The 15193-nt window shown below is 37.7% G+C and overlaps 1 protein-coding gene across 1 annotated transcript in view; it reads right to left on the bottom strand.

Moving 5' to 3' along the window:
• Positions 1-15193, bottom strand: part of LRIG2 (leucine rich repeats and immunoglobulin like domains 2) — a 55490-nt gene that overhangs the window by 21878 nt on the left and 18419 nt on the right. The window contains exons 2-5 of the mRNA XM_007429929.3: positions 3962-4033; positions 2331-2405; positions 1635-1769; positions 295-438 (exon numbers count right to left, since the gene is read on the bottom strand). Of these exons, the coding sequence (XP_007429991.2) occupies positions 295-438; positions 1635-1769; positions 2331-2405; positions 3962-4033 (426 nt within the window). The remainder of the gene's footprint in view (positions 1-294; positions 439-1634; positions 1770-2330; positions 2406-3961; positions 4034-15193) is intronic.

The raw sequence follows: 15193 nt of genomic DNA, 5'->3' as shown, positions 1-15193 counted from the left end.
GAGTACCCCAATTGTAGTCCGGAACAGCTTAGTCTGTTCAAGCAAAAATTAGTAAGATGGCAGCCTATAAGTAATATTTTTTAAAGGAAATCCTCAGATAGAAGGAAATGTCAGTGGAGAAAATCAAACTTGTTACCAGATCTATAACCCCATGTAATGCAGTTGAGAGCTGAAAAGATAGCTTTTAGCATGTATACTAGGAATGGTAGTTTGAAGCATAGCTTTTTGCACTTGAAATTGACCCAACAAAACTTATTTATTTCTTTTATTAGATGCATGCGTATAATCACTTACAAGAACTGTACATAAGGTAGCCTGAAAGTCTTTGGTGGAATCATACTTATTCTGTTTCTGTTCAGTTTTACGGCTATTAGGGAGTTGGACAGGTTATCAAAACAGCCTGCTTCCAGAGTAGTTATTCTATTGTTGCTCACATTCCTATAAAAGCAGAGTTTTAAAAAGGCAGATATTAAATTTAGCTTGAATAATTACACAAAAATCCCAAAGGAGCCTATTACATTTTGATTTAGAGCTTCTATTCCTTACTTCAAGGAAGTTCACTTTTAGAAAGCTTAGCAGGCTGTTTCACTGATTCTTAGATGAAGTCATCAGAATTAATCAGATACAATAAAGTAATGATCTCATATCCACAGCTTGCTAGATATTGTTCCTTATAGAGATGGTATTTCTCACTGTCACTCAGCAACTTATTACTTTAAGCAGCCTGAGCAATCATGTAAGAGAATCTGAAACATATTACAGCTTTGAGGGATGGAGACAACTAAGAGAAATATTTCTTTTTCAACTTGTTCACATTCAGGCATTGCACTAAACTGTGATTGAGCTGACTCTCTCTATTCCCACATGGCTGAAGAGTATTTGTTCTTGCTTTTAATTAATTGTGGTTTCTTGTGTTATTTGGAGCAACAAAGTGTGATTAACATTAATCATTTTATGGTTTGTTTTAAATTAACCACAGTTACTATTCATTACAGTTCTTAGTCCAGACTTACATGTTGAAGTTAACTAAAAGTGAAGGCTTTTGAATTCTGTTTTGCAGAAGGAACTGAAAGTGTATAAACCTGGGAGGATACATGCACTGTCTCACTAAGCTACAGTGTAGCATATTTAGAATCATATTAATATTCTAAATAGTGAAGATCTGCTTGATATGAGTAAAGGTCTGTCTGTCTGTCTATCCATTCATTCATCCATCCATCCATCCAGTCTAGCTGCAATCTCTAATCATGGTCAGTAAATGAAATTTAAAAGTCTCTACTATTCCTGCAACTGATATTTAGAGGGATACTACCTCTGAATCTGGGAATCCATCCATCTACCTGTATGTCCATCTCTCTATCCAGTGATTCCTGAATCTAATTGTTGTGTGAGAGAAGGAAATTTTACTAAATCTACTCTATAATTTTATCTAGTTCCAATGTGAAGCTGTATCATTTCATGAGTATCACTATGACTTCACAACAATGGCATATAGAAAGAATGTAAGTTACCTGGCACACAGAAATCCATAATAGCTTTTGTACCTTTTTATTTTTAGGAAAAATCCTGAAGACCAATATACAAATTGAAAAAACTCCTTTCAGTGCCTCATGCTAACTGTCCCATTTACTTACAGGTACTTCAGCTGCATACGCGGGAATGAAGAAACTTTGATTTCTGTGATGAAGTTAGAGCTGAGGTCAAGGTTCTCCAGGGAAAAATAAGGCTGCAGCTGTTCAGAGACAATCTCCTGAATTGAATTATGCACTCTAAGAGCATAAGAAAAAGCACCATAAAAGCCATACTTACATCACCTCTGAAATTTCAGCTCCTTAGTAGAATACAAATAAACATCTTATAGACTAAATGTGCATCCAGAACAATACTTAGAAGCTGTTTATTTTGATGATATGAACTCTGTTTTAAGCCAAATCTCATCCTTTTAGCATACAAACTTGGATGAAGTTAGTGCAAAGTGTCAAGGATCACTGTGATTTTCCTTTGCGATTATGGCTCTAGAATGTGCTTCTCTGTTGATTGAATGGGCCACTATACAAACAGCTTGATGGACCACTTGCCAGAACCATTCGATGAACATTTTAGCTTATTTGAATGTTCAGCTTGAACAGATAGTACAAACTGATTCCGATATTACCTTGTTCTTAAATGCTGTTTCATAGTATTGCTATAGATATTAATTACATAAGAATTTCAACTTACTTTTCAAACATACCACATGCTTCATTTTTACTTAATTATCTAATAGGATTTTATTTTCTACCCTGCTAAGTTTAACAATCATCCTGAAAAATCTGTGAATATTAACTTACAGTGACAGTAGTGTGATATTAGAAGTCAGTTCACCAAAGTGAGGAATGCCACTTAGTTCATTGTGATTCATCTTCCTGAAAGAAAGATTTATTTACTAGCACTCAGAAAGAAGTAATATTAATGAAAACAGAATACATTTTCTGTGTATTAATATTTGTTTTCTATGTATTACAACTGAGTTTGTGGCATTTAAAAGAAACAAATCTAGAATCATCCTCAGGAGTGAACTTCAGAAAAAGCTAAACAATTCAAAGCACCTAAGTAATTTTAGTAATCGTCATTTGAATTTAGTCATCCTGGAAAATTGTGAAAATAGTATGGACTACCTCAGAAGAACACTGATACTCTCAGTGAAATACTATGTCAAGGATTGTTAGAACATTTCATTCATAAGAAGAGCTTCAAAAGTAAATAAAAGTTATTATTTGAATTAAATCAACAGAATGTCATTCGCAAGTGTTCGTAAATGTACTATTTCTCAGAACTGGAAGTCTACTTCTTCCAGAGAAGATTAAACATGTAAGCACCAATGAATCCTAAATTCTATATTAATTCAAGAACATTTCTATACATGCAAACTGGTTTAAGAACCATAAATTGAGCAGCAGAACTGAAAACTATGAACTATCACCAACACTACTAGATTTATAATACAAGTAAGCCTACTGAAGAGGCACACTCTTCAATTTAAAAAAGTATATCATCTTATACCCAAAACTTATATTGTAAAACCCAAACTTATATTGTAAAACCCAAACAGCTAAATTATTTCTAATGATTAGAAACACAGGCAGTACCCTAGCCAAACTTGGCTAACCTCAAAAAAGGCTAATCAAGGTCAGATCAGGCTAGTAATTTAGTGGGAAGCCACTATGAAACCTCAGGGCTGTAGGCTAGGCTAGGAATTTGGGGGACAAATCGCAGGAGGCAATGCCTAACCTCTTCCCTATTGTACCAAACACCTATTTGCCCTTGTGGTCACCAGATATCAAGCTTGACTTAAAGTCTGACTTTTTAAAAAAAAATATTTCCAACCCAATGAAATGCTAGAGAAAAAAGTGCTCAGGACTCTATCTGTACATCAGCATGAAACTCTGAAAACATAAACCACATTGACCAAATTTGGTGTGGGGAAAGAAGCTGCTAAAAGAAAGAATGGGTTTAAAAATAGGCCAGATCAAGCTGGGGGCTTCCCCCAATACATCCCTATGGCAAAGACAGTAGGGCAGTGGCTCATAACATAGTTGTTTTATTCTAAACCCCACTCCCTCCTCCTTCCTGGTCGTACGATCCAGAATGATTATTAAGGGCTTAGAAATGTTTGCAGAAGCCATGCTCTGAATGCTTTCTTTACCTTGTTTAAGTTTGCAGCCTACACTGCTACTGTTTAAGGTAGATCGGTATTGATATGCTACTACTATCACAGCTCCTGCATTGCTTAATTCTCTTTTCCTTTTTCCTTCCCTTCTTAAAACTCTTTCACTGACAATCCTATTATTAGAGACCTTGTGTAAATTTTTTCTGCTTAATCTGTCATTCTCAAGTGTTACGTCATTTGATGTAATATTATAACTTCTAATGCCATAACATCACTTAGTCTATTACATTACAGCTAGCTAAAATAACTTACACTTCTTGCAGTATTTGGCCTGATGAATCAATACTCCAATTAGAGGATAACAAATCGTTATAACTCAAATCTCTGCAAACAAAAGAGAAAATTATAAGATTATTCTAAATAGTTTAATATGAAATTCATCTAACAAAATCCTTAAACTAATCCATTTCTAACTTTTCTAGTTGAATACAGAAAAGTATCACAATAGAATAGTCTAGTACAGGGGAAACCGTTGCCTGGCCAGGAATAATGGGATAGGTGAGGGTACCTTGCAGGAGAAGTTTGTTGAAATCTTCTGTTTTTAGTTTTTGAATCCTACTTGCATCATATCCAAGCAAAGTTTAATTAACTGTCCCAGTATTAAGCAAAATTGAAATACTGATAACAATGTTAATACAAAAAACAGAAATATTTCTTATGAATAACTGATTATGGCCTGCCAAGAAAAGCTGTACTAGTTGCAACTGGAATTTTACAGAATCATCAGTTGCTAACCAAAGTTCTATTTGCTGAAATGGGCAAAACTGATATTGTACAGCAAACTAATAGTCTACATGTTCAAATCTGTTTAGCTCAACAGTGGTCTTTATTTTTAATGGAACAATATTTATGAATTAGTACATTGAAACAATACTTCACTAATAAAAATATATTATGATTTTTTAATTGACAATATTTAAAATTAACAACAGCAGCCAACAATGACAAAACAAAATCTAGGAGACAATTAAAATACTTCCTGGTATGATGAAGTTGTGTCAGACCTATATTCTTCAGCTTCATATGAATCAGCATTGATTTCAAAACACTGTTTCTGATAAAATGTCAGAGACCAAACATCAGAACCAGTCTTCGTTTGGAGGTCATCATGCATACTCCATAAAAACACACTTAACCATATGTCCAACTATCTCTTTCAGAACAAAATGTGAAGGCTCACATAAAGGGTATGTAAAGTGTTCTATCACAGAATGTTCCTGGACCCACATTTATAACTCTCCCCTACTCTACCCCTCTTAATCCCATGAAATTAATCATCCCACAGTCAGGTAATATTGCAATGTTATGAAAACTTATTTAAAAACTGCTGGTGCTTCAAGAATTCAGACATAAAAATATCAAGCAAAGATTTTGTCATAAAGTTATAATCTTTACTCATATGAAGACTTAAACACTAGAAATAAACAGACCAAAAGCACCTGGAAGGTCCATACATTTTAGCCTTTCTACTGACTGATTACATGCCATCAAGTTGTTACCGACTCATTGACCACATGGATAGATTTTACCTATGACAATCTGTCCCTAACTTATCTTTCAGATCTTCCAACGGTGCCCTTCTATTACAAAGAGTGTATAAAGAATGGCAATGGGAACAACAGTGAATGCCATGGATTAAGACAGAATAAAGACTCATATCAACACTGGAGTATGGAAACTAAAGAGCTGGTTAGGTGCTAGCAAATCAGGCTTCATTTCTAATGGCACCATGAACAAATGTTTGTCATCCTGACCTGTCTCCAGTTATAACTTGCATTTCTTTCAAGGACAATCCTGTTTAAAAAAAAAAATGATGCCATTTACCCACTTTGTCAGTTATCTCCCCCTCTATTTAACCTTGCCAAATAGAGATTTTTTTTTCTAGTCCATCTTTCACTCACATAACATGCTCATAGTATGGAAATTTCTACTTCTTCATTGCTTCAAGGGAACAATCAGTCTTTATTTGGGCCAGTATTAGTTCTTCCTGAGTTCCATGATACTGTATCCATCTCCACATCCATAATTTGAAGGCATCTATCCTCCTTTTCTTCTTTGTTCTCAATGTCAAGCTTTCACTGCTGCATATTAGTACTCGAAAGACAACTGCTTTAACTATTCTCCTTCATGATTTTGTCTTAATTTGTCATTGCCTTCCTCTCTTTTCTTTTCCAGCAGATCATCGATGTATTCTTGAACAAAAGAATCCAGATCTACCACTATCTCTTCTTTATCATCATGATTAAGCATGATTGATATTATATTTATCTTCTTAATATTTAACATTACTTCAGATTTTTCATTTTTGTTCTCATAATGAGTTTCTAGGTTTTCTTTAATTTTGGCTAACAAAGTGGTGTCAGTTACTTATCTCAAGTTATTAGTGTTTTAACTTTAATTCTGATTCCAGCTGTCTTCTCTTTCGATTGTACCATTCTTATAATACTGCACATTGGTGTTTACATTGCACTTTCCTGTTACTTAATTCTAAGTGCTTAAGGGCTGGGTTCTACTAACTCTCTCCACTCCAGGGCCACAGCACTAGGTGTTAAGTTATGTATTTACACTACTGCTACTAAAACACAATTCTATATGCTTAATATGATTCAGATGCTGTATACCACCACATTCCCCCATTTCTTTTCCCCCTTTTCAGCAGGTCAATATGGGGGTGGGGGCTCATGATGGTAACAGACAGACCAACCTGGGGATGAGCCCACAGGGGACCTAGTACAAACCCACTGACAATATACTAGTCCCATAGCTAGCAGATTCTTAACCTACCCCCAAATAGAGGTGAAGTTGGAAATAAATGAAAATAGCTTATGCTCCAAACCTCCCTGTATGATTTGAGTGTTTTGCATGGAGTCTAAAATATGAGCTTGTTTATGAATCACAGTTATATTGGTTTCCATGAGACTATGTTGATTAATCCGTACACAACAGGAAGAATTTACTAATTTACATACTGTGAAGCAAGCAAGTAATCTAAGGCCATTCTATTGTTCATGCTAAGGTGGCCAACTTCTCCTTTTTTGTATAGTATGTAAGCTATCAGTTACTGCATGGAATGCTAATTCAATTTCGACAGAGACATTGATAATGGCTTTCTATAATTCATAAACCTCCAGATTTGGTAGTAAAACTCTTTTAGGACCGTATAATCCCAATATTACCTTTCTATTAAGGGGTTCTCAATATATTTACAGAATGTTAAGTGGTGAGGGCCATTGATCTCATAATGGTAGGATATATCTACGACTACATTCCCTAGCGTACACTTCCCTCAAAGTTCTCAGGTAGGGCTTTATATGCATGTTCTCTACATATCCAATAAAACCCAGGCTGTAGGGAAACATAGTATTTGTGATGATGTCCAGGAAGCCTAGCTGGGGCTTGTAATTTAAAATGGCAGTCATTAGTATGTCATTTATTGGTGTCAAATACCATACCAATCATATTTTTACAAGTTGAAGGCCAAATAAGAGTATTAATAATATCACTTTGCACAATATTATTATAATGTTGGGGGGCACAAAGGGCAATGGTGCTCATAAAGAGCCCAAAAGCCAGCAACCAATAGTCCTGCAGACCTTTTATTTGTATATTAAATGCCTATATAAAAATTCCATTTAAAAATTCCAATATATAATATACATTGTCTTTGTGCCACTTGCTATAATGGTGCCATCCACGGTTATGTCCACAATATTTCACAGCCCTCAGAGGTCCCTACAGGATACCACCATGCCAGTTTTCCCAGAGTTCTAGAAAAACAATTTTGGTGGACGCAGAGATACGGAATAGTCACAAGGTATGGGGTAGAAAACTGTAGAGGTACTGCTAGATTGTTGTTGTTGCCATCCTTCCACCTTCTATGATGTAAGCAGAGCCATCCACATATACTGTAACTCCATATCAGTACTGGATAATGGAGATTCTTCCAAATCAGGATGAGGGAGAGTGTGAGTAAGGGTTAACACAGAACAGTCATGATCATTACACTTCCTGTCTGACATTTCCATTGGCAACGACATGGGTTGATTAAAAGAGGGGATGGACTGCACCACAGAGACATTTGGGATCTGCAATAATAACGTATCGAATTTGCACATCCTTGCTGAAGAAATAGGCAGGAGATGCAGATGGCCAATAAAGATTCCACAGCATGAGGCACTGCCACTAGAAGGGGGTTTCCCAAAACAATTGTTGCAGTCTTTTCAATGAGCAGAGCAGCAGCAGCTATAGCTCTAAGGCAAGGTGGGTACCCCCTAGCTACTGTGTCTCATTTGTAGGAACAGTAGCCCACAGGTCTTTGTTGATCCCCAAGAGGTTGTGTTCATTCACCTTATGGTAGTATAAGGCAAAATCCAATTTATAATTTGGTAAAACCAAAGCAAGAGTAGAAATCAAGGTCTGTTTCAGGCCTTGGAAAGCCTGTTCACATTCGTCTGTCCACAAAAATGGAATGTCCTTTTTCAGTAGAGCAGATAGAGGGGCTGACAAGAGTGCATAATCTAAGATCCAGGCTCTACAATTACCCACCATTCCTAAAAAGAAACGCAGTTTAGTCAAAGAGACGGGAGGAGGTAACTGAAGGATCTGTTGAGTCTTTGGAGGGTAATTCCCTTTTTCCTGCCAACAGATAAAAGCCCAAGTAGGATACTCTGGGGAGGCAAAACTGCAGTTTTTGTAAATTAGCTTTGTGCCCCTGTTCAGCCAGGAAAGACAAAAGAGCCAGAGAGACCTCCTGACAGGACATCAAATCCTTAGCAGTTATTAATAAATCACCCACATACTGTATTAAACAAGAATCATAGGGAAGCACCAAGGCTGTCAGATCCTTCCTCAAAACAACACTATACCATGCTGGGCTTTCATAATACCCTTGAGGGGCTCGTGTGAAGGGATACTGATCCCCAACTTAAGTGAAAGCAAACAAAAACTGAGAATCTGGATGCACTGATACCCACCACAGTGAAAAATGACGTATCAGGTGGAACCTCAGAAAGAATTACATTGGGATTTGCTACTGTAGGAAAGATAGGATGAACAATCTCATTTATGGCCCTCAAATCCTGTACTAATCTCCAAGCAGGAGGTTCCGATCCTGGCTTTTGACTGGAGTGTTGCAAGGGCTAGAGGTGTGTATTAAAATGCCTTGCTCCAGTAAGAAATGAATAACAGGGCGTATACCTTCTATAGACACCCTATTCAAGGCATACTGTGGAATCCTTGGTAGAGAGGCATTAGGTTTCAGATACACATGAACTGGAGCAGCTGATTTAATCAGTCCACAATTGGATTTTGAGGCAGCCCAGAGTTTTTTAGGAACACAGCACAAAAGAGGGTCAGGCAGAACAGTGTCCTTATAATAGCATATCTTAGCAGAATCCAGTTCTTCCACAGACATTTCCAGCATTGCCATAACCTGATTCTGATTCTCTGCACCAGGAATATCCATAAATACACCCTCAGAACTGCAGTACAGTGTAAGCCCCATCATACATAATAAGTCCCTATCTAAGAGATTGACATCCAGATCGGTTCTTACTAAAAATGAATGGGTATCAGATAAAAATCCCACAATTGCAGCTTTGTGGAATAGGGGTTCTAGAGACCCTTATGGCAAAATGGGTAGTAGTTGTGAGGGGAGGTCCAGGAAAGTCCTTTTCTGCTAAACAAGACATGTCAGTGCCAGTATCAACTAGAACAGAAGTTCTCCATCAATCTCCAATGTTATATGTGATTTGGGGGACAATTCTAATAAAATTTTCTGCTGTACTACACTCCCAGGGCATCCCTAAATTTGTTGCATTGGAGGAGGTGGGTAAGGGGTAGGGATGGTAGTCAGTTGAGGTGGAGGGGGTACAATCCAGAGCCTGCAGCCAAAAAGACTGGGCACTGCACCTTCCAATGTCCATTCCTACCACAATAAAAGAAACTTCCTTAGAAATTGGTTATTGAGGCCATTACCTTCTGCCCCTATTTCTTGTTCAGTCCCCTGACAGCAGGTAATCTATGTGAGCTGCTAGAATTTTTAATTCCTTCTTGCCTTCCTTTACCTGTCCAGCTTGATAAAACTGCATAAAATGATCAGCCACAGCCAGCAACTCCTTCATCTCTTTGTGTTGCTAGCCTACTACAGATAACTTCAGTTTTTGCTCATTTCAGGCAAGAATCCTTCAATCAGAACCATGGGCATATTGGCTTCAGAAGTCTCATTACCTGAATATTTTATGAATGTTTGTATAAGTCTTTCATAATAAACTCCAAGGTGTTCATCTATTCTCTGGTGACAGGCATAGATCTCATATAAATCAGGCTTTATTGGGTAAAATATTTTCATAGCTGCTAATACGTTTGTCCTTGCCTGTAACAAATCCACCTCCGTGGCTGGGCTTTGCATTGGCCAGGCTGCCTCTCTTTGTAAATGTTTGATCTGATCAGGATTCATGATATATCCAAGTAACTGATTAACATCTACTCAGGTAGGCTGGTATACTTGAAATACAATATCCAGCTCCCTTTGGAACTTTTCAGGATTAGTAGGAATAGAAAGGAACTTGCTAACCATATTACGCAAATCAGCAGGAGACCATGGAACATGCACATACATGGTTTCACCTGGGACACCTGGATTTGGTACCTGTTGCATAGGCTTTAATTGCAGTCCAGAAGAACCAGGTGTTTCATCTGATCCAGGACTATACTTCCTTGGGGGTATTCCTTTAGTTTTCCCAGTGGATTTCTTGGGGGCCCCTTCTCCCACAGAGAGCTCCCTATCATCACCCTCCTCTATCGCGATTTCAGTCCGTGCTTTCCACCCATCATGTGTCACTTGGGATGGAGGGGGTGGTGGAAATGAGGTAGTGCATAGGTCCAGTATATCATCCTCTACCAAATTAGATTCAGGTGGAGTGGAAGGTGGGGGTAGAGTGGGATATTTATTTGGAAATACAACTTTATGATGATACAGCTGTAACCTTTCCTTTAAATTATGAGACTTCTCCTCCTCCTCTTCCTCTAGCTGGAACTGTTTCTCTTTACTTAGGGTGCTACAGAGTCCACAAATCTGCAACTCTTGTTTCTTAATCAGAACATCTCCCATTTTTCAAAAGCAGACATCATAGCGCTGCTTGCTTTTCTTTCCTGTAATATTCCTCTCAAATGCTCCAAACTTTCCAGAACAAAAGACCCATCCAACAGAAATTTGTATAATGACATAGTAGACCACTTAGCCCACATAGGAAGAAACTGCACAAGAACCAAGCAATGTTGACATTTTATATGCCGGGATACCTTTTGTGTAAACTTCCCCAGTATCCTTTGGATAGGTTTGCCCTATTTTAATAGGATGTATGGTATTAGTGTATAGTGTCACATACATACTGCTCGCAAATGCAACCTTCTGGAGCATGCATAACTTCCAAGTCCCACTTGCTTTCCATAATAGGAGGTTGTAGAGAAATCTCTCGCTCCTACCTGGCTGGAATGTTTCAGCTGACAGCTCTGGTCAGTAGTGGGAGAAATATACTAGGACATCATTCATTCAGAAGACTCCCTGCTCATACAGGCACAGCCTCACTTTTTCAGCCCTATAGGGACACCGGAATCTTACCTCCTCTCCTTTGCTTTTCACAATATGGGGTCATTGGGATCAAAATCCCTAGCACAGCATATGAGAGCAACTAAGAGGAGGGGACAGCTAGTCCTACTGTATAGGCAGGAAATTTATATAGAAATCAGACACACAAACCAATCAACAGGGAGAGAGGTTAGCAAAGAGCATGGACAAACTCACTGCATGCACAAAATAACATCAACAGAAAGGGAAAGAGACCAACAAAAGTACTCATATAAAGACCCCCGTCCAACCTGTCCATTATTTGCTCTACTGCAGTGTCAGGTGACAGGATCAGCCCTGAACAGCCCATCACTCACCATCCTGGAGACTCAGATGGCAGGGAGGCTAGATCACCCATCACTCTCTGTTCTCCAGAGTCAGGCAACAAAATCCAACCCACACTCAACCTCACCCACACAAAGATTGTCCCAGATATGTTCACACCCGCACTGGGTTCACACCCACACAGACTCTCACAGTCCCTCTTTTCACCCCTCCTTTCTATCTCCAAACAGGCTCCAAGTCAGAGAGGAAAGCAGGGCACAGGCAGGGACTGAAAGCATGTCAAGGGGGCAGGGGTGCACCAGACATGGAGATCTGCCCAGCGCTCCTGATCCAAGTCATGGCACCAAAACTGTTGTGAGCATCTAAAAGCAAAACCAAAGCATTTGAAGATAGAAACAACAAAGTATACTTTATTGGAAATACTTACAGTGAGTCACTGGGCTCCCTGCCAGCAGACTGAAGGAGAGAGCCCTGAGCAAGCCCACTCTCTACATTATATACGTATTGGCAATAACATTGGAAACAGGTAGATAACAAAAAGATAAAAGAAGTAATGTAACTAGCATCCTTTCCTCTGGAATGCTTTAATAAGCTGTTAGATTAACCTTACTGTTACTTTTCACACTTGTAGTATGCTTCCTGATGTTATCAACATGCACCATAAACACTGGTATTTACATTGCACTCTCCTGTTACCTAATTCTATGCTTAAGGGCAAGCATCTGAGTTCTGCTAACTGTTGCTGCTCTAGGGCCACAGCACTGGGTGTTAGGTTATACATTTACACTACTGCTACTAAAACACAATTCTCTATGCTTAATATAATTCAGAAGCTCTATATCACAATACTAATAGCCTCTTTCATTTTCAAATAAGAATACACTCAATGGTTCTAAACTTACTGAAATTTTTGATAAAAGTAGTTGCTTTCACAGAATGATTATTCATATTATTTAGTGTATAGAAATGAAAAGGACAGTATCTTGTAATATGAAGACATTATCAGACATTAAGAAACAAACTTATAATCCTATTCCAGCTGACAGGTTCCGCTTCCTTGCCAACTTTCTACACATATCAGAGCTTCAAAAAATCATATCAAGGCAAGCATAAGAATTCCTACTGAGTTCATATGGAGACAAAATTAGTGATTTGTAAAGTTTCTGTTCTTTAGTTAAGCCAAGTATCTCCACTGCAATTCCATTATGCTATTGGTTAAAGTGAATTTCAGTTTGTGATATGAATTTGGCAAACTATGGATAATTCATTAACTGAAACATTAGCATGGCACAGCCATTCTGACAGTCATGGTGGAGGAATATGAGCTAACAGAACAAGCAGAGAATCATTTTACATCTCTGTCATGAATTGCCTTTAAACCTACACAGGACAAGAATACTGTTGTGTTTATGAAAGTAGCTAAATCTAAGCAATAGACAACTCTGAGAATCTGATATGTTATAAAATAAATGAAGTAAAGAAATAAGAATTTGGCCTAAAGAGAATGACACTTCCCAGTTACAAATAGGTTTAATCATATCAAGCCAAAGGAAAGTGAAATTTGTTAACTGCCTAATGGAATTGTAAAACAGCCCACGACAGATGCTTTAGCCCTAACAGTACTTTGCATACTACAGGATAACACATATTTTAATTTATCAACATTTCATTGACCAAAAGTATTTCTCATTTCCAATAAATTACTATGAACACTGTCTATTAGAATTTGCTTATCTTGAGTTGTCCAATGTCATTAGATTATTTGGAAAAAAAATAGAGTAATAGTGTGACAAAGAAAGTCTTACTGCTGTTATAAACTGAGCGTCTCTATGCATTCTAGTCTTCAGGGATTCAGTTGTAGTAAGCAATAAATTATTAAATACCAATATCATGTGAAGTTGTAAATAATTCAGGGAAAATACGAAGAATCATACTAGGTTCTTAAATAAGTTAACCTGACACTTGAAAAGTGTGCATTATCTTCTTCCCTTGGCACTCAAAACAAAGATGGACAGAAATGACTGCTGATCCTAAAATACTATGTTAGCACGCTTGGAGCTCTAATTACATGTTAATAGTTTCACTAAAAACCACACTATAACTGAGGCTTTTACATGTATGTGCTACTACATGCTACATCTGTCAACAGCAGCAGGCTATGATTTTATATTTCTTCCATAGCATTTAGTTGTCACAGAAGCTGTACTTTTATCACACTCATACTAAACACAGATCACACAGTTGGAGGACTAGAGACTTATTCACTGGAATGCATCTCTGCAGCAATAAGGGAAGGGAGGGAAAGATAAAGAGAGAGAGACTTGATAATTTCCTTTGTTAGCAACCTCTGTATCACGATTAATGGATATACAGTAGCTGTCTGATGTCAAAAGTCTCCTCTTTCAAAGTCAAACTGACACAGTAGATTTCTAAATTAACAAGCCCAGCAAATTATCTTGCCTGATGCCTGTTATTAGATCATCATTTCCAGATTCAACAGAAATGACTTTTTAATAGCACTCTTCCAAGGCAGCAATTGGTATAGCTGCCACAGAGATGTTAGTTATCTGTTGATGGGCAGAATTTTGCAATAATCTTATTAAGAAGCAGTTTGCACAATGAACAAGCCTCAAAAGCCTGCTACATGACATTTATTACCTGGCTGGTGGTTTATTAGATGTATGCATTAGATTCTTTTTCTACTTATGTTTTCTTGGCTCTGCTAATGGAATGGGAATGGGAAGCCTTAGAACTTATACTGGTATCATTTTCATCCATATAGGTTAGTGTTTCCCAACCCTGGCAAATTCTAAACATATAGACTTAAATTCCCAGAATTCTCAGTAATGAACATGCTGACTAGGGAATTCTGGGAATCAAAATCCACACATGTAGAAGTTGTCCAGGTTGGGAAACATTAATTTACTTTCAATTGACAAGCAAGACAAATCTCTGCCAAGTTCCTCATGATCAGTACTTGCAATGTAACCAGCAACAGTAAATTATTTATTCATGTATTTTTCAATTTCTACAAATTGTTCTATTTAAAATTTCAGATCCTATGTTTTTCTACTTAAACATATTTTGGGACCTCAATATTTAATTTAAATTTAATCACTATTATCTATTAATTTTGATTGTAGTTATCACTGTCATACTACTTCTACTGTTTATTATATTTTGGTTGATATATTTCAGCAAGAGAAAGCTGCAGTAATTTGTTCTTGGCTTAGATTAGAAATCTGTGGATGAAACACTTCCGAGTGAGGAATGGTGAACTAGGATGTCTCCAGAGGAGCAAAGATTACACTGTTGGCAAAGACCAAAAGACCGGCGATGAGCCTCATCTAATGGAACCTCTCTGGATAAGGAGAGGACAAGGGATTGCCCACTTGTGCTCCAGATGGCTGCTCCTCACAAGAAGACTGCAAGACAGTGGTTGACCCATGGGTCTGGGCGCTGGGACACAAAGGAAGCCATCAAGCTCTCAACTGTGGGAGAGCCTTTAAGGACATCAGGTTCATCAACCTCACTTTCTAAACACGTTTGGATTTACAATTATTTCAGAGTTA

The sequence above is a fragment of the Python bivittatus genome, unplaced genomic scaffold (genome assembly GCF_059951505.1).
Source record: "Python bivittatus isolate LINGU-HERP-01145 unplaced genomic scaffold, Pbiv_v1 ctg000700_np1212, whole genome shotgun sequence".
Classification (NCBI taxonomy): Eukaryota; Metazoa; Chordata; class Lepidosauria; order Squamata; family Pythonidae; genus Python; species Python bivittatus.
Note: the sequence above shows the minus strand (reverse complement) of the source record. Positions and strands in the feature narration are given on the sequence as shown.